The 20,655-nt window shown below is 54.8% G+C and overlaps 1 protein-coding gene across 4 annotated transcripts in view; it reads right to left on the bottom strand.

The window, feature by feature from the left end:
* ANKFY1 (ankyrin repeat and FYVE domain containing 1) overlaps positions 1 to 20,655 on the bottom strand; it is a 76,575-nt gene that overhangs the window by 3,869 nt on the left and 52,051 nt on the right. For all 4 annotated transcript variants that reach the window (XM_026520684.4, XM_057311391.1, XM_057311392.1 and 1 more), the window contains 14 exons: positions 17,492 to 17,589; positions 14,495 to 14,723; positions 13,488 to 13,586; positions 13,127 to 13,280; positions 12,352 to 12,520; positions 11,506 to 11,624; positions 10,736 to 10,892; positions 9,848 to 10,048; positions 8,217 to 8,393; positions 3,677 to 3,824; positions 3,176 to 3,266; positions 2,755 to 2,879; positions 1,267 to 1,413; positions 212 to 302 (listed from right to left, as the gene is read on the bottom strand). In XM_026520684.4, the coding sequence (XP_026376469.1) occupies positions 212 to 302; positions 1,267 to 1,413; positions 2,755 to 2,879; positions 3,176 to 3,266; positions 3,677 to 3,824; positions 8,217 to 8,393; positions 9,848 to 10,048; positions 10,736 to 10,892; positions 11,506 to 11,624; positions 12,352 to 12,520; positions 13,127 to 13,280; positions 13,488 to 13,586; positions 14,495 to 14,723; positions 17,492 to 17,589 (2,005 nt within the window). The remainder of the gene's footprint in view (positions 1 to 211; positions 303 to 1,266; positions 1,414 to 2,754; positions 2,880 to 3,175; positions 3,267 to 3,676; positions 3,825 to 8,216; positions 8,394 to 9,847; positions 10,049 to 10,735; positions 10,893 to 11,505; positions 11,625 to 12,351; positions 12,521 to 13,126; positions 13,281 to 13,487; positions 13,587 to 14,494; positions 14,724 to 17,491; positions 17,590 to 20,655) is intronic.

Raw genomic sequence — 20,655 nt, 5'->3', positions numbered from 1 at the left:
CCAGCTCCTCAGCTCACGGGAGCAGCCAGTGCCTTGGCAAGGCCCCCCCTCCCCACACCACTCCAGGCGCGCACTGTCGGCCGCTACATCACCCTCCTGCCCAGGGTCTGCGCAGGGCCCTGGCAGGGTCACGGTTTCTCGCGGAGAGAGGCAGAAGCAGTGACGGGCAGGAGTGCCCTCGCCCCTCTGGCGGGCAACCTTGGGGCCTTACCAGTGATGTTTGCGAGTCGTGACTCCAAACTTGGCAGCACACTCGTAACAGGTGGACCCGTCGCACCACGGAGGCTCCTTGGACAGCATATCTGCAAGGACAGGCGGAGAGGCCCCGTCCCCGTCACAGTGACCGTGCCAGGCGGTGACACGTGGGCGCAAGAACGACGCGCTCTGAGTGGTCAGGAAAGCGTCCTGGGGAGGCTCTGGAACCCCACCGGCCAGGCGGGCTGGGGCAGGAGGGGCTGTGCTCATGGTGCTGAGACTAGCATGGCATCTGGGGGACACGGGGGGTCAGGGGCGGCCAGACCGGGAGGCACAGTGGGAGAGAGAACGCCGGCCGGGAGGACTGGCAGGGGCCACACGGCAAGGGGACAGCGGGGAGGGGACAGGTCTGCGAGAGCTGGTGGCTGCACGGGGGTGGGCTGAGAGCAAGGAGGGAAGGTGACGAGTGGCCAGGCCTGCAGCGTAGGCACCGGCTCTGCTGCACACCACTCGGGCACGCAGGGCAAGTCGCCCACGCCAACGTCACAGCCCCAGGAGCTTGTGAGCGTGAGCCTCTGCGCAGACCCTGGGCCAGTAAGCCCTGCTGCTGCCACCTGGGCAGGGACGGGGTGACCCAGGGAACACGAGACCACCCGGAGCGCTGCTTCCTCGCCACAGAGGGACCAGAGGAGGGGCAGGAGGCAGGAGCAGAAGGCTGTCCCCAAGGACGCAGAGGGCCTGGCTCGGTGGAAGATGAGGGATGTGCAGAGAAGCTGCCGGGGGCCATGCCAGGGTGACCCGCCCTCAACGCACAGACGCATTTGTGAGTTCGTGGATCGCTGGTGGGATTGGCGGGAGGCGCTGGACAGGGGGCGGGGGAAGGACGGAGGCCCCAAGGCACTGTGGAAGACACTGCTCACAGTCCCTCTCCCACCACGGCCCTCACAGAAAAGTCCTATTTGGGGCCCAGAACACCGTGGGTACGTTCTGGGGGTCAGAGGCCACCAGGACATGTGAACGACCCGCGCCGTGACCATGTCTGCACTGGGGGGGCAGGAAGTCGCCACTCACCTAGCAGTCTGAACAGCAGCTGCTTGGTGGCGACCTGGTAGTTGAAAATGTTGACTCCCTGGTTGTTGTTGACCCCAAGGCGAGCCCCGGCGCGGACGACGGCACGGCACAAGTTGGCATTCCCTTTCATGTAGGCCAAGAGCAGCACTGGAAAACAAAACCATAGGCAGGGCTCCTTCCCACCCGGGCCTGGCCGAGGGCAGGGCCACGTCCCCATGGACACCATGGGGAGAGCTCCTGGGGGTGCAGCGTCGTCCCGTCGAGGGCCACGAGCCCGGGGCGCAGAGCTGCTCCAAGAGCAGGAGCGGGGAACACACGCTGAAGGGAACCCTGAAGGCAGGCCGCTGTCCCAGCCGCCTTCCTCGGGCACGAGCACTGGAGGACAAAGCTCTCGTTACACGACATAAATACATCTGAAGAGCTGTGACGTGTTGTACACACGGAGAGAAAACTCAGCACGGGCTCATGCCCCGGGCAGTCCTTCCACCCCACAGAGGCCTCGTGTGTGCCGGCGCCGGCCCCGTGGGCTCCCAGGCTCCGGCCAGGCCTCTTGCTGGCCCCTCACTTCCCTCCCTGACACCCTGCATTTAAATCCTTTCACTTCATGCTCTAAACGGTACAGTCAGACGGGGGTTACAATTTCAAATGAGGAAAGAGGCACAGAGAGGTTACAGAATTTACCCAGTGTCACCACCTAGAACAGGACAGAGCGAGGCAGTGGGAACCAGGAACCTGGAAGCCCAACGAGAAGCGCCTGCCTGCCTGTTTCCCGGCACCCGGACAGCAGTGCGCGCGGCTCCCCCTGCGTCTGCCCGCCCCTCCCAGCTCAGGCTCATCACGACACATTCACGTGTCAAGGCCAAGAGCTGATGGCAGAATACTTGGTCCCGTCTAAGGTTCAGGACGCTCCCTGAAAACGACATTGCTGCCAAAGGCCGAGGCGGCTCTGTTTGGCTGGAGGGAGAGTGAATGGGAACATGGCAGCAGCGCAGGGCTCTGGGAGCCCCGGGCTGGGAAGAAAGATTTGAGTTTCACCCGTTTCCCTACTTGAAAAACGGGGACACGGTGCGTGCAGTGCTGACAGGGTGGTCGTGGGCATTCCGCAAGAGTCCACCAGAAACATGGTGACAGCTACACGAACTAACGCCAGGACTGTGGGCGGCCGGGGCAGCACCACGGGAATGGCCTCCGTAAGACGCCAGCCCCTCTCTGTATGTAACTGGCCACGGTTTCAAAGCAGGTCAACATGGCAGCGCGTTCCCCCCTAAAGCGTGTGCAGGTGTAGACAAGGGTAGAGGAGGGCAGGCCTGTGTGGACAGGAGTATGGCTTGGGAGCTCTAGAGACACTTCCGACGTGCGTGTGTCCCAGATCAGACACCGTGGAGCGCCAGGCGGAGAGCCCTTCGAGAATGGCATATGTGCCCAGGCTCTTGTCCTTCCGGGAAGCAGCAGCCCAGTGAGACAGGACATACGCGCACACTAACACACCCGTGTTTCCTTCCGCGTCCGGTTTATCCAGAGGGTACTCAGGCATGCACTCCAGGAACAGCTCAAAGATGGTTGCTGCGTTCTCTCGGCCGTACTGTCCCAGGATGTGCAGTGGCGACTGGCCTCTGGGAAGCAAGTGGGGAAAGCTGGGTTTAGATTAGCCACAGTCACCACACACGAAAGACATAACTTTCTGAACTCGGCGATACCGGATAAATTCAAGGACACTAAGGAGGTTGCAGACATTTTTCTACAAAGTATTTTTCAAAAAGAAACATTCCAAAAGCACCAAAACTGGTCCAGTGCCCTGGTGGCCCTCACGGCCAGTTAGTTCTGCAGCATGGACCGGGGCCCCTGCGAGGCACGGTGACCACCAGGTGACACGGAGTCCAGGCCTCTGCTCCGGACCGCACACACTCACCGAAGGTTAAAGGCTTCAGCGTCCACGGTGCACTCGGTCAGGAGAACCCGGATGTTGTTGAGTCGACCGTGCATGACGGCGAGATGAAGCGCTGGAGAGTAAACCCTCTTACTGGGCAAGCCCAGGAGCCCACGCAGGAAATTCGGCTGCTCCCAACCTCCCTCGGAACGGGACGCAGCACAGCCGCCATCCCTTCCAGCCTTCCCACCCCCCAGGATAGAGTCGTGCATGCAGCCTTGAACGACTGTGCTTTCTGCTTCCACAATCACCCAGAGCTTAAACTTCACGGTTTTACAGGAAACCACTCTAGGGCTCTGGGGTTACCATGCAGACGAGAAGCTGCCCAGGGATGGTCCACGGGAGGGCAGATGCCCAGCCCAGAGCCCTCCCTGCCACAGCTCTGCTGCTGTGAAAACCACCCTCCTGGGGCCGGGGGTGGGGGAGACTGGGGGCACTGCTGACGGCACTCGGCACGGGGCACAGGGGCATACTGGCGACTACCATTATTCCCATTCTCATCCAGAGCAGCAAAGTCCACTGCGTTCTCCAGGAGGACGGAGCAGATGGTGGGCAGGTCCTGCTGGGCGGCGAGATGGAGGGCGGTCTGGCGGTGCTTCGTCAGCTCATTCACTTTGGCCCCTGCAAGAAGCTGCCGAAGCTGATTACGTGAGCAGCCTCCCCGGCATGGCGGCGAAGACCCCACTCCCGGGCCAAGCCTGCCTGCCTCCTGACCTCCGCACATCCTCCCGGCAGGCGACACTGGGGGTGCCGCGGCCTCGCGCACACTCCCGCGGAGGCATAAGCCAGCAAAGCCCGTCCCAAGCCGAGCGCGGCAACCATCGGCATGCGAAGGAGCCACTCCTTAGGACGCAGAAACTCTACTTCTAAGACTTGGGATATAAGCGACCCAGGACGACAGCGACCTTCACCGTGCCGCGTGAGGATGTCCACAGCTTACAGGAGCAAAACCAGATCGCAAGAAGATTCAGTTACAAAAATTATAAAATGTCCAAACAATATAATAGGTAGCCATTAAGATGATAGAGATTTGTGGTTTAACACGTTAGGGTGTGTATGATACGGTAAGTCAGAAAAAGGCCAGTTAGAAGACAGTACTACCCTGTCTGCAGAGAGCCAGAGCGACAGAGAGGGAGGGAGGGAGGAGTGCGTGCACACGCACAACCCGAGCAGCTGGGCGCGAGGAGGACACGATCTACTTCAATACCCGTACACGCTGTACATTTCCCACAATAAGCCTGTACTGTGTTGATAGTATGTTTTGTTGTTACTAAGACTTTATTTTTAAGTAATCTCCACACCAAACATGGGGCTTGAACTCACGACCTTGAGATCGAGTCACACACACACTGACGGAGCCAGCCGGGTGCCCCTCCTATATTATTTTTTAAAAGAAAGAAATTACCACAAAGAATTACAGAACCAAAAGCAGGAAGGATCTTTTGACAATATCCTGCCCACTCATTCCTTTTCTGACAGGCTTCCAGTCTGCAGCCAGCGCCCACGATGCCTCCCCCGCGGCCTGAGGCATCCTGGCCTCTCCATGTGTGCGGACACTCTGCCTCTGGGAGACCAAGGCCCGGGTTAGCGGCTCTGGTGCAGACCCTGACTGCCTCCCCAGACTCTGGGTACCCAGTGAGAGCACGCACAGGTCCAGGAGGACGTGCAGAGAGGCACCCGTGGTCACGAGAGCTGCGCGTGCTGGGTTCACAGGTAACCTCTAGGTTGGTTAACTGGGCAGAGAGGGACAGGTTTGGGCAAAGGCACTCTTTCGATGTGAACAGGCTCCAACATGAAGCTGCACGGTTTGATCAGCCGTTTCTAGGGACTCCCACCACCTATGCGGCCAGGGAGGCAGTGGCTCGACCTTGAAGGGGCCGTGACCCTCTAACCTGCCGAGGCCCTCAGACGGATGGACACATGGCCTGACTGCCTGCTACTCAGAGGTCCACCTCTGCCTCCGTGGCTGGTCCCCACACCCAGGCTGGGCCTGGTGCCACCAGACCCCCCGCCAATCATTCATCAACCCAGCTCACGGAAACTGCCCTCACGGCCCACCACAGAGGTCAATGCTCTCTCAGCTCTAATACGTAACAAGTCATAAAGATTTTCGAAGAAGTATTTTTTCAAAAACAAAAATGGGATGGGGCGCCCGGTTGGCTCAGTCGGTACAGCGCGTGACTCTTGGCTTCGGGGCTGCGAGCTCAAGCCCCACACTGGGCGCAGAGCTTACTTAATGTCGAGAAAGAAGAAGAGGGTGGGGCACCAGATGCCAGTCAAGTGCCCACTGGCTAGTTACGCAGCATGTACTGGGGCTGATGGGAGGTTCGGGGCGGCCAGGAGACGTGAAGCCCTTCGCTCTGGATATGCTCCCAGCCCAAACGCTTGGCTTCTCCACGCCGAAAGGATAAAGGCTGCTCACAGTTCTTGGTCTGCCGTGTCACGCCCCACAAGCTGGCCCCTGCCTGCCTCTCCAACCACATCTCCTACACCCTCCCCACATTTCAACCAAACCATTCCAGTGAAAACACCCACGTGCACTTTCTAGTTTCCACATCCTTACTCGGCTGTTCCCTGGCCCGGGTGGCATTATGTCATACTAGAAAAAGCAGGCTTTGCAGTCGAACAGAAATGGCTAAAACCCCAGCCACACTACTGACTACTTTATCATCTTGGGGGAAAAGTTCTTTCTGAGCTTACATTTTCTCCTTTGTAAAATGTAAAAATTTTCCTAATCTCTCTGGGTGGTTTTCAGAATTAAGAGGTGGTAAGCTTGACATCAGTGTTTGTGGTGATTTTTCTTTTCTTTTCTTTTTTTTTTTAAAGATTTTATTTATTTATTTGACAGAGATAGAGACAGCCAGCGAGAGAGGGAACACAAGCAGGCGGAGTGGGAGAGGAAGAAGCAGGCTCCCAGCGGAGGAGCCTGATGTGGGGCTCGATCCCATAACGCCAGGATCACTCCCTGAGCCGAAGGCAGACGCTTAACCGCTGTGCCACCCAGGCGCCCCCTGCGGTGATTTTTCGATCTGACTCCAAAAGCAAAATTAAACAGGTTGGGCCAGAAACTAAAAAGCCTCTGCACAGCAAAGGAAATCATCAACAAAATGAAATCGCATGACCTACTGAATGGATGAAAATATCTGCAAATCATATATATGGTAAGGGGCTACTGTCCAACATATATACAGAACTCATTACAACTCAATAGCAAATAAATAAACAAATAAACAATTTTAAAAACAGGCAGAAGGACCTGACAGACGTTTCTCCAAAGAAGACATCCAGATGGCCAACAGACACATGAAAAGATGCTCCACGTCACTGATCATCAGGGAAATGCAAATAAAACCACAATGAGATACCACCTCCCACCTGTCAGAATGGCTGAAATCAACAACCCAGGAGACAGCAGGTGTTGGCGAGGATGCGGAGAAAGGGGACCCTCGTGCACTGTGGTGGGAATGCGAGCTGGTGCAGCCACTCTGGCCACAGTATGGAGGGTCCTCAGAACTACCCTATGATCTAGCAACTGCACTACTGGGTATTTATGCAAAGGAAAAACACTGTTTTTTAAAAAATAGATGAAGGAATAAATTTATTACACACCCTGTGCGAAAGCTTTAAAATGCCTTTACTATCACACACCCAACCAACCAGCACAACCACCCCCTTAACTCGGATAAGCTGGACCCGCGTCTGGCCTCCTGGGGAGTGCTCCACAGAAAGGAGAGGGGGCCGCCTCCCACGTCTGGGACCCCACCCTCTGCTGATACGTGCGCCCCGTCGCACACTGCACAGCTAGGGTTCTTGCAGATGCACAGGCGGCCTGTCCACCGCGGGCTGGTCAGGCAGCCCACCCACCCCCAGGCTACAGACTGCAGCCCTTGGGGGGCTCCGGAGCGTGCGCACGTCCTGTTGCTGGAACAGCACTGTTCTAAAAAGCCGTCTGCACCCCCTGTTCACTGCGGCATTATTTACACGTAAAGCCAAGACATGGAAACAGCCCAGGTGTCCATCGACTGATGGACGGATGAAAACGTGGTGTAAACACACAACGGAGTATCACTCGGCCATCACAGACAATGAGATCAGTCAGACAGAGAAACACAAATACCATATGATCCCACTTATATGGAGAATCTAAAAAACGAACAAAAAAACAAACTTGTAGATACAGAGAATAGGTTGGTGGTTTCCAGAGGCGGGTGGGGTGTTGAAATGGGTGAAGGGGATCAAAAGGTACAAACTTCCAGTAAAATACTTAAGTCCTGGGCGCCTGGGGCTCAGCCCGTGACACGTCTGCCTTTGGCTCGGGTCATGATCTGGGGCCCTGGGATCGAGCCCCACATCGGGCTCCCTGCTCCGCGGGGAGTCTGCTTCTCCCTCTGCTGCTGCTTCCCCTGCTTGCGCGCTCTCTGTCTCTCAAATAAATAAACAAAATCTTAAAAAGAAAAACAAATAAATAAGTAAAATAAAATGTGTAAGTCCTGGGAACCCTAGTTAATACCATACTGCGTATCTGAAAGCTGCTAAGAGTGAATCTTAAAAGTCCTCATCCCAAGAAATCATTTTGTAACTGTGACGGATGCTGAGCAGACTGCAGCCATAGCTCTGCACGACACGCAAATACTGAACCACTGTGACGTACACCGGAAACTCATATAATGTTAGATGTTGACTACACCTCAATTTAAAAAAAGACTAGTTAAAAAAGAAGGAGCGCAAGTGCAGGTGTGCGAGCGGCCCCGAGGGCACCTGAATGCCTGGTGCGGGCACAGACATGGGCCTGCCTCCCCTCGCGGCCACCTGCCCAGCCCCCGCACCTGCCTGCACACACTGCCTGCTGGGCTCTCAGGACACTCTGCCTACAGACACACCTGCTTTCACAAGGGCGCTGGCTTAGCTCCCCAAATTCACGCCAGCCTTTCAGAAGACCTGGCAAAACACCTGTGATGAGAGCGTCCACGCGTGGCGTGACCTGGGGTCCACACGTCACATGCAATGTTTCGGTGACACTTACCAAGTTGCGGACGATGATCTCAGAGCCTGCTTGGACAGCGAGGTGCAAAGGGGTCAGCTTGGAGGCGTCCTGGACTCTGGAATTCACATTAGCCTGGACGCTGATCAGGAACAGGACGCTCTCGATGTCAGAGTTCTGAACTGCCACGTGAAGAAAATTCCGGCCCTTGTTATCCACCTACGGCAACAAGTGGGAGCCCGAACATGAGGGGGTCCCCCTGCAAGAGCACATCCTGAGCACCGACCAGAGGCGAACGTGTCGCCACCCCTCGGGTCCAGGAGGCTCCCTCCCAAGAACCAACACCGCACGTGCCTCTCCCCCACCCAACAGACCCTCCCCGCACGTGTGCACCTGCCCACGTGTGCGTGGCCCTGGCACCTGCCGGCAGCAGGAGCTGATGTGGAAAGCTGGGAAAGAGACAACGTGCAGGACGGGAAAAGGATGGGGGTGCTCAGGGAAAAAAGGCAAAGGCAGAGACTGGCCGTAGGGTCCCCTGCTCTGGCTCTGGCTCTGGCGGGTCCCTCACCTGCTCGGCAGCCCCTCACGCCCTCACGCCACAGCTGCAACAGCGGCCTGACCCCGAGCAGCTTCACGGGTTTGCTCTTGAACCGAGCTACAGGTACCGGCACGCTGCAAACGCTGCTCTGCTCAACCCCGCACACAAGAACTCACTCAAGCCAGACCACAGGGAGGCCGCGGCTACGAGAGCTGTCGTGTCAGCCAAGTGCTTAGTGAGAAGTGGGGGCAGCAACACGCCACCCTCGTGGCACGCGCACACACACACACGCACGAGCGCAGCGTGTGCTGCTGCCCCAGGCCGTGTTTCTACGAAGCACTTTGACTCACTGGGCCCGTGTCACTCGTGTGTGAGGAAACGCGAGGGGCTACCCGTTCACGAGCACGTGACACCACCCGAGCAAGGGTGAGGCCAGCACCCACACAACTTGGTCACGCGCCAACACTGGAGAAGTGGCCTACGGCAGCCTGGGCGCACAGGCACTGGTCTTCCCCTGTGTCAGGATCTCATTTTGTTCAAGTTTCCATGTCACTGTCAGCAGTGGCTACTCACGAATCCTGGCGGTGCTCTACGGGGCCGGATGGAGACAGTCCCGCCTCGCACCCGCTGCGGCTGGTGCTTCCCACCCCATCCGTACAGCAGGGCGGCACCTCCCCAGCCACACAGAGCAGCCGCTGAAGAACCACAGGGAAGGACGAGCCGGCCTACGCTGGGCGATGACCGCTCCTCAGAAACCTCCTCCCCTGAGAGCTGCCCCCACATCGCACCAAAAGCTCCTCCTGTTCAATTCAAACCTCTTGAAGACCTTCATTACCAAGGCAACCGGACCAAGCAAAAGCACACGACGACCATCTGTGCACGCCACGGAATTCCTCTCGCAGCGCCTGGCCACCTCCAGCCCCCCTGTGCGCGTGGTGCCGCCGCATGTATGCCAGTCTCACCCGGCACCGACGGTTCATCAGACTGGCCAGACTTCCAGAAAGGGGACAGTGATTTCCACACAGATGTCTTTCTGGACAAAGACCTGTTTGGCTGAGGACGTCTGCTTAGTCTCCACGTCACGGGTCCCCCCGAGCTCGGGCACTGTGCTGAACGTCGGGTGCGGGTCCCTCACCTGCTCGGCAGCCCCGGACTCTCGCTTGAGGATGGCCTCGGCGGCCCGGTTGTTCTTGTAAGTCATGGCGCAGGCGAAAGGGGTCAGCCCCTGTCTGTCGCGGACGCTCAGGTGGATATCAGGGTGGGAGATCAGCAGCTGAATGATGACACTGTGCTGGTTGCTGATGGCCACATGGACAGGCGCCCTTCCTTCTGCATCCTGCAGGGCAAGGCACAGTTTCAGTGTCCAGATGAAGAGAAACTCAGGAAAAACAGGAAGGGGATCAAATCAAATTTGGTTCTGAGAACCAATACGAACACCCTATGTTTGAAATCAGCTTTTAAGGAGGCCAAGCCCAGAGACGACCAGAAGCCGCTGCCATCACCCCACGCTCCAGTGACCAGGGACACAAACACACTGGGTCTGAAGATGTACGGTCAACCTAGCCTGAGTTAGACCCCTCCCCACCCAGCTGCGGGATGGCCTACATCCGTCTTCACAGGCCAGGACGCGGAAGAGCACCGAGGAACGCCACTCAGGGCTGCTCCACGGAGCTACTGGAACATTCTCCCAAACACGGTGCTGAGCTTGAGACTGGGACAAACTCTCCCAATGAAAACGTATAAGCAATGGAGGGAAGAGGCAAAAAGAAGCTGACTGAAGAAATGCTGCTCACGCTGTAGAAAGGACAGAGGCACAAAGTGGGAGAGTCTTCGCCGGAAAGCCTTACGTTTACTGGGCAGGCCGTGTGACCCAGAGGAAGTCACTCCATCCACCTGTCCCTTCGCCCCACTCACAGCCAACCTGAGGCCCAGGACCGAGAGTCTGCAAGGCCCCTGGCCGTTAAGAAATTTCCCCAATTCTGAAGTCAGCACCCATCTCCCTGGAAAGAGAAACTCTGCATACCTGTGTGTTTACACTGGCACCAAACTCCAGAAGACACTGTACTGTTTCTTCCAGCCCCCAGGAGGCTGCCAAATGCAAGGGGGTCTGCCCATCTCTGGCCTCCTCCTCCCCTTCTCCATTAGGACCGGGCTGCCTAGGACTGTTCACGTCGCAGCCGCTAAAAGCACAGGGAAAGGAAAGGTAGGCTTCAAGAGCCAGGTTCCAACCTGGCCAGAGGCATGCTGATAAACACAGCAGCAGCCTCATCCGAAGAAAAAGCCGTGGCCACCACGGACTGCTATCTTAGTCACAAGTACTGATGTCTGGGTCCCACTCCTGGCAATTCCTCTTGGGGTCTTGGGGGCAGCCTGGGCCTCAGAACTCTTCAAAGTTCCCAAGGGATCTGTATGCATTTATAATCTGAGACCCACTGCTCCCAAGGTTCCTCCCGCGGACACAGCACAGCGAGCGTGCCGTGGGCCCCGCTGGGCTCATGCACCTTTGGAGGGTGGGGGGTCCCACAGGGGCCATCTGGTTTCCTCCACCCCAGCCTCCTGGCCGCACTGTGTGAACTGGTCTGATTGGACTACAGGAGCCTCTATGGCCCCCAGAGCAGGAAGCTGGCTCAGCTTCTAGACTCTGTGATACGGGCACCCAAGCCCTTCTCCTCAGAAGTGGGTTGAGTGCCTTAACTGGCTGACTTCACAGAACAGGGATGTCAGACCAGCCAAGGCACACCAAGACTACAGCCGAATAAGAAGACACGAAGAAGACACTTGGGGTTCTCAGACCTGCGAATAAGGAAGCAGGCGGTAGACTCGTTGTTTTCATCAATGGCCCTGTGCAGGAGTGTCTGCAGACACCCACCAGGCCCCGGGCCCCAGCACGTGGCATCACAGCCGTGTCTGACCTGCAGAAAACACAGGTGACTCACAAACACTGCCTAGCAACGTCAAGCAGTTTATTACCATCTCTGAGCTCTACGTACACCATTAGATTCATTTTTTTCGGGCGATAATTAACTGCTAATTATTTTAATCGGTACAAACCCTGATTAAAAAGCGCTTTGTGCCAGGTCCCGTGAGATGGGTTTGGGAAATACAAGAAAGACAGAAAGACAAGTTTATCATCACCCTCGGGGGCCATGTCCCAGGAGGGACAGAAAACACACACACTCCCTTGGCCTCAGCAACACACCTGAAACTCACAGGTAACCTCAATACCAACTGAGTGAGACCCCCCCAGCTGCAAAATGCAGTACTGTCACATTTCAGGCATTCCAGAGAGCTGAATGAGGACTTCCTGGGGCCTGTGTGCTGAGTAAGGGAGACAAACCAGAGATCTGGGGGCGTCTCACTAAGGTAACAGCGAGGGCAGCCCACACCCAAGGACTCCCGAGGAAGCACCTCAGCTCTCCGGCGTCTTGGTAGTTTTGATAAAGACAGCCTAAAAGAAAGTGCTGGCCAAGATGACACTGCACTGCAAGTTTCTTTAACAGGACTTTCTACTGCTCATCCTTGACCAGCTGGCCGCTCGGCAGATCTCCTGCTCCCTGCGGTTGCTATGCGGGCACAGATCAGTCTCGGACACAGAACATCCCCATGTGTAAACAGAGGCTGAAGCTGAGCTCGTCTCACCAGGGTGGAGGCGATGTCCTCCAGATTACCGGCCAAGGCAAGCCACAGCGGGGAGTTCCCCTTCTCATCTGGCACGGACATGTCCGCTCCCCGGGTGCATATGGCGTCCACCACGAGCGGAAGCTGGTTTCTGATGGCCAGCTGTAGGGCTGTCTCCCCGTCCTGAGTCCTGCGAGGACACGCACACCAAAACCAACGTTTGTAGCGGGAGCCAAATGATAACACGTGCCCTTCTGGGCATTCCAGAGGCCAGAAGAGACTTCACTCACATTGATCACTATTCTTTCAGAGCAATTTAACCTGTGAGTTAAATTGTCCCTTCTGTCCCTTCTGCCTTTTTAAAACATATAGCTGTGCCATCCCAGTGCACCCAGAAGGTAACAGACCAACACCCCAGCACGCTGACATCTCTCAGGCATACAGCAGCTGCTTCCAACAGCATCTCAATAAAATGCCATCACGGCTGCCTACTTGACAAAATACTTCTTTCACCTCAGTCACTCAGGGTCACCTGACATTGGAGATAAAGATATATTCCTCTGAAAATACAGAAACAACAGAAACTTAACTCTGTATTTCCCCCCCAAGCCTTTCTGACCGCTCACTGGTTGGGACATTCTTCATTTTGCATGAAATCCCTCTCTAAACAACTGCTTCTGGACTGTTCTTCTAATGAGCTCTGTCCGGTACTGTGGCCTGGCCCTGAGGGTTCCCCACCCCCAAGTCTCCGGGACACGGGAGCTGTACTGTGACGGAGAGCGCTGCTCCCGCCTACCTGACGTTTATGTCTGCCTGGTGCTCCAGGAGGAAAAGTGCACTCTTGCTGTCCTGCCGCTGCATGGCCATGTGCAGCAAGGTCTGCCCGTCCGACATGGTGTCGTTGATGCAGGCCCCGGAGCCCAGCAGCTGGGCTGCGATCGTGTGCATGCCTGGGACACAAACAGGCCCTGACTGCCCCACGTGCCCCACATCTCACGGCCACACACGCCCTCTCCACTTCTCAAAACCAGCAGCTTCCCACGGGGCAGTACGGGCTTACCCCAAACCCACTGATGAGCCCAGCCCCTCCACACCTCCCTCCCTCCCCCCTCCTTCCGACGTAGGTCTGTCTGGGGACGCTGGAGGCACCACCTTACCGGTCCATAATGCCAGGCCCAGCACCGTCTGGTCTCGGGAGTCCTTGAGGCTGAAGTCCGGAATAATTTGCAAGTTGTTGGTGGCATGAAGAGCATTAGCTAAAATTTTTAAAGGAAACAAACACTTGACTTCACCATCCCATGGACCACATTTAAAGTATTCAAGAGCATAAGAGCTAGTTTCCAACTAACTGACTGGCTAGAATACAATCATCTCTACACAGAGAGAGTTCATAAATCTTCTTGTGGTGGAAGCCCAGAAACCTGGTATTTTGGAGCAAAGCTTATGGGAAAAATGAGTTTTTGAAGCTTAAAATAGTGACTCTTCACAAAAGAAAAACAAACCCACTATGGAGACATAAATTACCCGACTGCTGAAGAGTCAAACCATGGCCTGGCACCGCTTTCCTAATACGGAATTCCTACCATTTACCGCTCCTGTGAGGACCCAGAAAAAGGTGCACTCGACCTAAAATCTCGCTTCCTTCCACAAGCACAAGGCTGGAACGTGCTGACCTTCACAAGGATTGAGGGAAGAGGAAGACAAGTTCCAGGACAGGAAAGAGGAAAACCTGAGGATGACTTCTGAGGGAAGTGGGCCTCCCCACGGCAGGGGCTCCCCTTGGCCCTCCTTCCCACTCCTCCCACGGTTCACCTGCCGGGGAGGCTGAAGCAGGTGAGAGAACAGCCAGCTCCAGCGGGACCTGGGGCTGCAGGGTCCTCGGACACCGCTCACGCCCAGACAGAGCTTTGGGAAAACACCCAACATGAGAGAGAAGTAGTCAGTGGTTCTAAAACCCTAACCTATCAGGTGGAATGGGCAGGCCCCGTCCTAAAAATGCACACAGGGAAACGGTGGTCAGCAGCCAGACTACGTGCTTATCTAGTGTGACCTGGAAAGATTTGGGGGCCAGAAAACTCACCAACGCAGGAACATCAACTCTGTCACTAACAACTCACAACTACTGTTCAAAGGTCAAGGTGAGGGGCAGTTCCCAGCTACCCACCTTTCTGCTCCAGGATGACAGACACCACATCTGGGTGATTACAGGCGATGGCCATGTGCAGGGGTGTCTGCAGATAGACGCTGTCCACGGAGCTGGTCAGGGACGCGGCCTCCTTTGGCAAAGGCGGAGCTTCCTCCGTCTGCAGGTTCGGGTTGGCACCTTGCTGCAGGAGCTCTGCCGTGAGGTTGGCCAGGCCATGCCGACAGGCTGTGTGCAACGGGGTCTCTCCCTGAGCAGAGGCAAACGGCCCACCTCAGAGCACGTTCAGGAGGGGAGTTCCCGTCCCAGGGCGCTAACGACAGCCTGTGTGCTGACACCCGGGTCCCCGGGGCAGTCGCAGCCCTTGGCTCATCCTGTCACCAGCTGAGCATGACCCGTCCCCCGATGCGGTCGGTCCCTCCCTTCCCTGTGCTGTCAGCCTACGTGCCCACCAAACACCCTGGCTCCTCCTCTTCTATGCGTCCAGTAACCTTCCCGACCACCCTGCAGACAACCTCAACGTGCCACAGAAGTAAGTGCCGGGGAGGCTGGCAAAGCCTCGACTGCGGCCCCGCGGGGACAGGGCTACCAGTCAGCGGGGCCACCGCGCCCCTTCCACCCCCGCCCCCACTGGTCTCCTGCCCAGCTCACATCAACCCCATCTTGAACTCTGATCAAGTCCTCCTTCCCCCACTTTTTAAAACTAAAAGCATTTTAAACTGGTATTCCACATTCTTGATTCACTATTCAAGAGGGACAAGAACTGCAGGGACAAGTTCCTCCCTGCCCTGCCCCACCACCCAAGTCCCCGTAGAGGAAACCCCGGTGCCAGATTCCCACGTCCTTCCGGGGATAGAACAGGCATAGGACAGGGACACAGACACACACGCGGCACCCCTCCACCTAAACAGACGGACACAACCCGAACACAGCGCTCTGACCTTACTCTCATGGAAGCTACACCTCATCCCTTCAAAGAGTCAAAGACTCAACAGGCTCCTGGAGAAACACAGCAAGATCCCACTTCCTCCTCCCTAAAAACATATCTTCCTCTCCGGGATGGAACCACTTTTAACTCTCTCAGTGGGGTTTCTGTGATTTCCGTATTTCTAAGTAGTTTTCCAGGCTCAGGCACTGTAGGTGGACCACCCACTGCTGTGTCACTGTGACACGGGACTCAGACCCCTGCCAACGCGCCCCTCCCCATCGACCCGTGTCGTGGTGTGCAGGGCCTCACAACAGCGTCCTCCTCGGTGGGACCATCTTCTGCTCCAGCCCCTCCGCTCCATGTTTGTACTGGGAATGCTCACTGGCCCCCATGACCCCCACAAGAGTGTGCAAGCACGGGACTCTCACACCCAGACTTCCCCCCGACTTCTCTGCTCAACAGTCACAAAATCGAATTCCCTGTGCAGCAGCTCGTCTGCGTGGCAATTCTCGTTCTCTTCACGGGCGCATTGGACAGTTTCACCACCTCTCTTGACCCTGCTTCTGAGAGCCCCAGCCGGTACAAGTGTAATCCCGCAAACACTTTGAAGCCTGTCTCTGTGGGTCCAAATTCAGTATCCGAGGTCAGCACAACTCGCTGCCGGTCTAGATGATTCCCACCAGCCCCAGCCTTGACCTCAACGGTGCACCCACCGTGTCACCTTCCCAGGACACTTTCTCAACTCAAATGGTCACAACGCTTGTCTACTCAAAAGCCTTCACTTCACATGTAGGATAAAGTTCAAAGAACTCAACCAGCATTCCAGACCCTTCTCCAGTGTCGCTCTCACTTGCCTTCAAATCGGGTCTCTTCTGGCACATCTCAGGGTTCGCCCAGTTTTGCTACGAAGGGTATCAGAGAAGGAACCCGTGAAAGATTTTTCAAAGGTGGGAGACAGGGCGTGTCTGTATACTATCAGAAATGAACAGTGGGCAAACCTGATGATGCAGAAGGAGACAGACAGACACAGAAACGCATAACGGTAGGAGCGAAGTCAAGGAAGCCACAAGAGCATTCAGGGACATGCTGGCATTCAGCCGGAGAGCAGGCCGTGTGCGGGTTTAGGTGCAGAGAGGTTAGAACGTCGAATGGTGGAAGAGAACGGTGTTGCCATCTCCCCTGAGCTTCCGAGACACTTCAGTGTGTCTCACGCACAAGCTTACGGTGTACTGCCTTGCCCGGCGCTGTGGAGAGTGTGCAACCTTCCGTCCTAGACCTGAGTCTTAATGCTGGCTCCGTCACTGCTGAGCCACTTAACCTCTCAGAGCCTCAACGTTCTTTGCCCTGAAATGAGGGATTGGGACATGTCGAGAATGTCCCTTCCAGGTCCACTCTGAGAATTAAAAGGACCAACATCCTCAGAGCTCTGAGCACAAAGGTGCAAAGTAAACGTGACCTCAGAGACAAGCACAGCCTCCCTATATGAAAAGAGCAGTGAGAATAACATCACACAGCACCTGATGTCCTAGCCATTACGCTAACAAGCCCTTGCATGCGCCCTTTCTTTCTCCCTAATCCACACCCTATGAAATCAGTGTGAATCCCATTCTGCAAAGAAGGAAACCGAAGCTCACAGAGGGTCAGTAACTTGCTCAAGATCACACAGGGCGGGGTGAGAAACAGGAAGTCGTACCCCAAGGCCATGCTTTGACACTGCGCAGTCTACCTTGTGGGCCTGAGACCCAGACTAAATACGCACTCACACGGGAACGTCTCCGCAAACAAAGTGCTATAAACAGTGGAGACTCTATGATGGTAGGTTTGTGTGTACGAGCCTGGTCGTCTCCTGCAGACCACGGTGTCCACAGCGTCTAGGTGAGGACCTGATATTCCACAAATGCTTAGGGATGGGTTGCTGAATGAATCAACCAACCAGTATCTGGGGACAAAACATCCGTTCCTCCCTGGTTTTCTAACCAAGTGCATGTATTATGCAGACAAAAACTGCAAAAGCTGTTTTCCCCACACACCAACCACTGCCTTTCTCCCACAGACCCACCGTGCTTCCCTGGCCGCCCCGGCACACTTACCCACTTGTTCCTGTGGTTGACCTGGGCACCACTGGTCGCCAGGAAGAGAGCCGCTGCCTCGTTCCCTGCTTCGGCTGCCCGCTGTAGTAAGCAATTCCCTGGGAGACAGTGAGCACACTCGTTTTCCATCTGCACAACGAGCTCCTCCTCGCCCACCTTTCACAGCGGACAAGCCACACCCCATACCCACGTCCATACAGGCCCTCTCTGCATGTGGACGCAGACACTGGCAAGGCCTGGGTGGAACAAAGACTTGGTCTGGGAGTCAGGAGACATTCATTCTTCCAGAGTCTGCCACTGAACGCCACCCGGGACCAGATGTGAGTTCTGTCTCCTGCCGAGGACGGGTTAGAGCGCGGTTTCTCAATAGCGGTGCTCCTGACATCTTGGGCCAGGGGACTTTTTGTTGTGAGGGGTCTGTTTGGCACACCATATGACAACTAGATGCCAACAGCTCCCCCAGCCTTGCTAGAACAAGTATGCCTACGGATGTTGCCGAAAGTCCGGGGAAGAGGGGACAGCTGTCTGTCTGAGAACCTCTGGACCTAGAATGACCATTTTGAAGACGATGTGAGCTGAAGTTCTACCAGAAAATGCCCTTTACATTTTATCCCTAAGGCCTTAAATATGTTTGTTCTTGGCTTAGAAATGTTTTGCTTCGCACTGTTTTCTAAATAAAAATCTTAGGAAAAAAAACATTTCTTTTCGTCTTTCCCTTGTGGAATGGTTTTAGCCCCAAAGCGGCGTTTTCCTTTCTATTAACATCCATTTCCTGTTTGGATAAACACAAAATCTCATGTGCTGCAGCTATGCTATTTGAAAACTCAAATTAAATACGAGGACTAAAAATAGATAAAGAAATGGGACATGGCTAAAATCAACAACACAGGAAACAATAGGTGTTGGCGAGGATGCGGAGAAAGGGGACCCTCGTGCACTGTGGTGGGAATGCGAGCTGCTGCAGCCACTGTGGGACAGAATGGAGGCTCCTCAAAAAGTTACAAATAGAACTACTCTAATTGCCCTACTAGGTATTTACCCAAAGGATACAAAAATACAGAACCGAAGGGGCACAGGCACCCCGATGTTTACAGCAGCCTTATCAACAACAGCCAAACTGGGGAGAGATGTCCATCAACAGATGAATGGATAAAGAAGATGTCACACATGCGTGCACACAGACACACACACAGACACACACAGACACACACACACACACACACACACTGGAATATTACTCAACCATTAAAAAAAATGAAATCTTGCCATCTGCAATGACATGGATAGAACTAGATGGATTACGCTGAGCGAAATAGTCATCGGAGAAAGACAAATACAGTACGATCTCGTGGAATTTTAGAAAACAGATGAACACAGGGAAGGGGAAAAAGAAAAGAAAGAGACGGAAACAAAACATAAGAGAGTCTTAACGACAGAGAACAAACAGGGTTGCTGCAGGGAAGTGAGTGGGGGACGGGCTAGGTGGGCGCGGGGCATTCAGGAGGGCACGGCACGATGAGCAGCGGGTGCTGTACGTAAGCGACGAATCACTGAATTCTACCCCAGGAACCAACCAACATTGCACTGTACATTAATTAAAAAGAAAAGAAAAGAAACGGGACAAACGCTTTGCCTTCATGCCGTTCTTCCTTTTCCCCCAGAGACCGTGATTCCCCCCTAGCCGAGAGCCAGCCTGACTGACAGACCCCTCATGAGGGTCCCACCTTCACTTCTGTGGTCATTCTGGGGCACACAAGACATGGACGTGGGCCTCCCCATCAAACGAAGATGACCTTCCACTGCTAAAACACATGCGGACTAAGGCCAGTCCATGGACACAGACAACTGGAACAAGGGAAAAACAATAACCCTGAACTTGCACTAAAACTCCAAGTATATAAAGTAAAACTGACAGAACTAGCAAGACAATGGATAAATCCATAATCACGAAGAAGAATTTTAACATACCTCCCCAAACTGACAGTCAAGCAGTTCAACAGTTAGTAAGTTAATGTGTACGACTCACACAGCATGACGAACACACCTGCTGCATGGACAGAAACAGAATAATGGTGCACCCCACAGGGAGAGAACGCACATTCTTGTCAAGTACATATCAAGCTTTCATAAAAATGATCTGCGGGGCGCCTGGGGGGCTCAGTCGGTGAAGCGTCTGCCTTTGGCTCAGGTCATGATCCCAGGGTCCTGGGATCGAGCCCCGTGTCGGGCTCCCTGCTCAGCGGGGAGCCTGCTTCTCCCTCTGTCCCTCCCCCTGCTCCTTCTCTCTTTCTTACTCTTTCTCAAATAAATAAATTTTAAAAATCTTTAAAATAAAACACTGGCTCTGTAAGAACCGAACATTCGAGCTCTAAATATCAAAGAGCCAGTTTCTTAGGTAATGCAACACTCGTAATACGACATTAAAAACCAGTACAGTTATGGCCAATAACCGCTATACCTTTGCAAATTAAGAGCAACTGAGTAACAACCATTTCTAGAGGGTCTTCCTGACCCCCCTGGTGTGGAGCGCCCTGCCTTTAGCTTCCGTGTCACCACAGGGGTGACTTAATCTGATCTTTATTTAAATTATTAACTTCTTTCAGGGAAAGGGCTGTTTAATATCCACCTTTTTTGGGCCCATTCCCCTCATCAGTGCTTTAGATGCAGCAACACTGATTACAATGGGATCTTTCTCCTTAAAATATCCCATTTTATTTAGTCAGATCAAGGAAATATCCACATCAAAAGAGTGGTTCTCAAAGTGTGGTCCCTGGATTCCTGGGGGTTCATGTCTTTCAGGGGCTCATGAGGTCAAAACTATTCCTGTGAAACAACGCTGGGTGTTCACTGGTCCCCTGTGCTGACTGGCGTTGCCGGCTGGTCACACTGAGGCCTGAGCACAAATAGACGAGGGCCCTGGCACGTACCCATAGTCACCGCATTACTCTTTACCACCATGCACCAGCCAAAACAGGGCAGTTTCTTTTTTTTTTTTTTTTTAAAGATTTTATTTATTTATTCGACAGAGATAGAGACAGCCAGCGAGAGAGGGAACACAAGTAGGGGGAGTGGGAGAGGAAGAAGCAGGCTCCTAGCAGAGGAGCCTGATGTGGGACTCGATCCCATAACGCCGGGATCATGCCCTGAGCCGAAGGCAGACGCTT

This window comes from Ursus arctos, unplaced genomic scaffold (genome assembly GCF_023065955.2).
Source record: "Ursus arctos isolate Adak ecotype North America unplaced genomic scaffold, UrsArc2.0 scaffold_14, whole genome shotgun sequence".
NCBI classification, from domain to species: domain Eukaryota; kingdom Metazoa; phylum Chordata; class Mammalia; order Carnivora; family Ursidae; genus Ursus; species Ursus arctos.
Note: the sequence above shows the minus strand (reverse complement) of the source record. Positions and strands in the feature narration are given on the sequence as shown.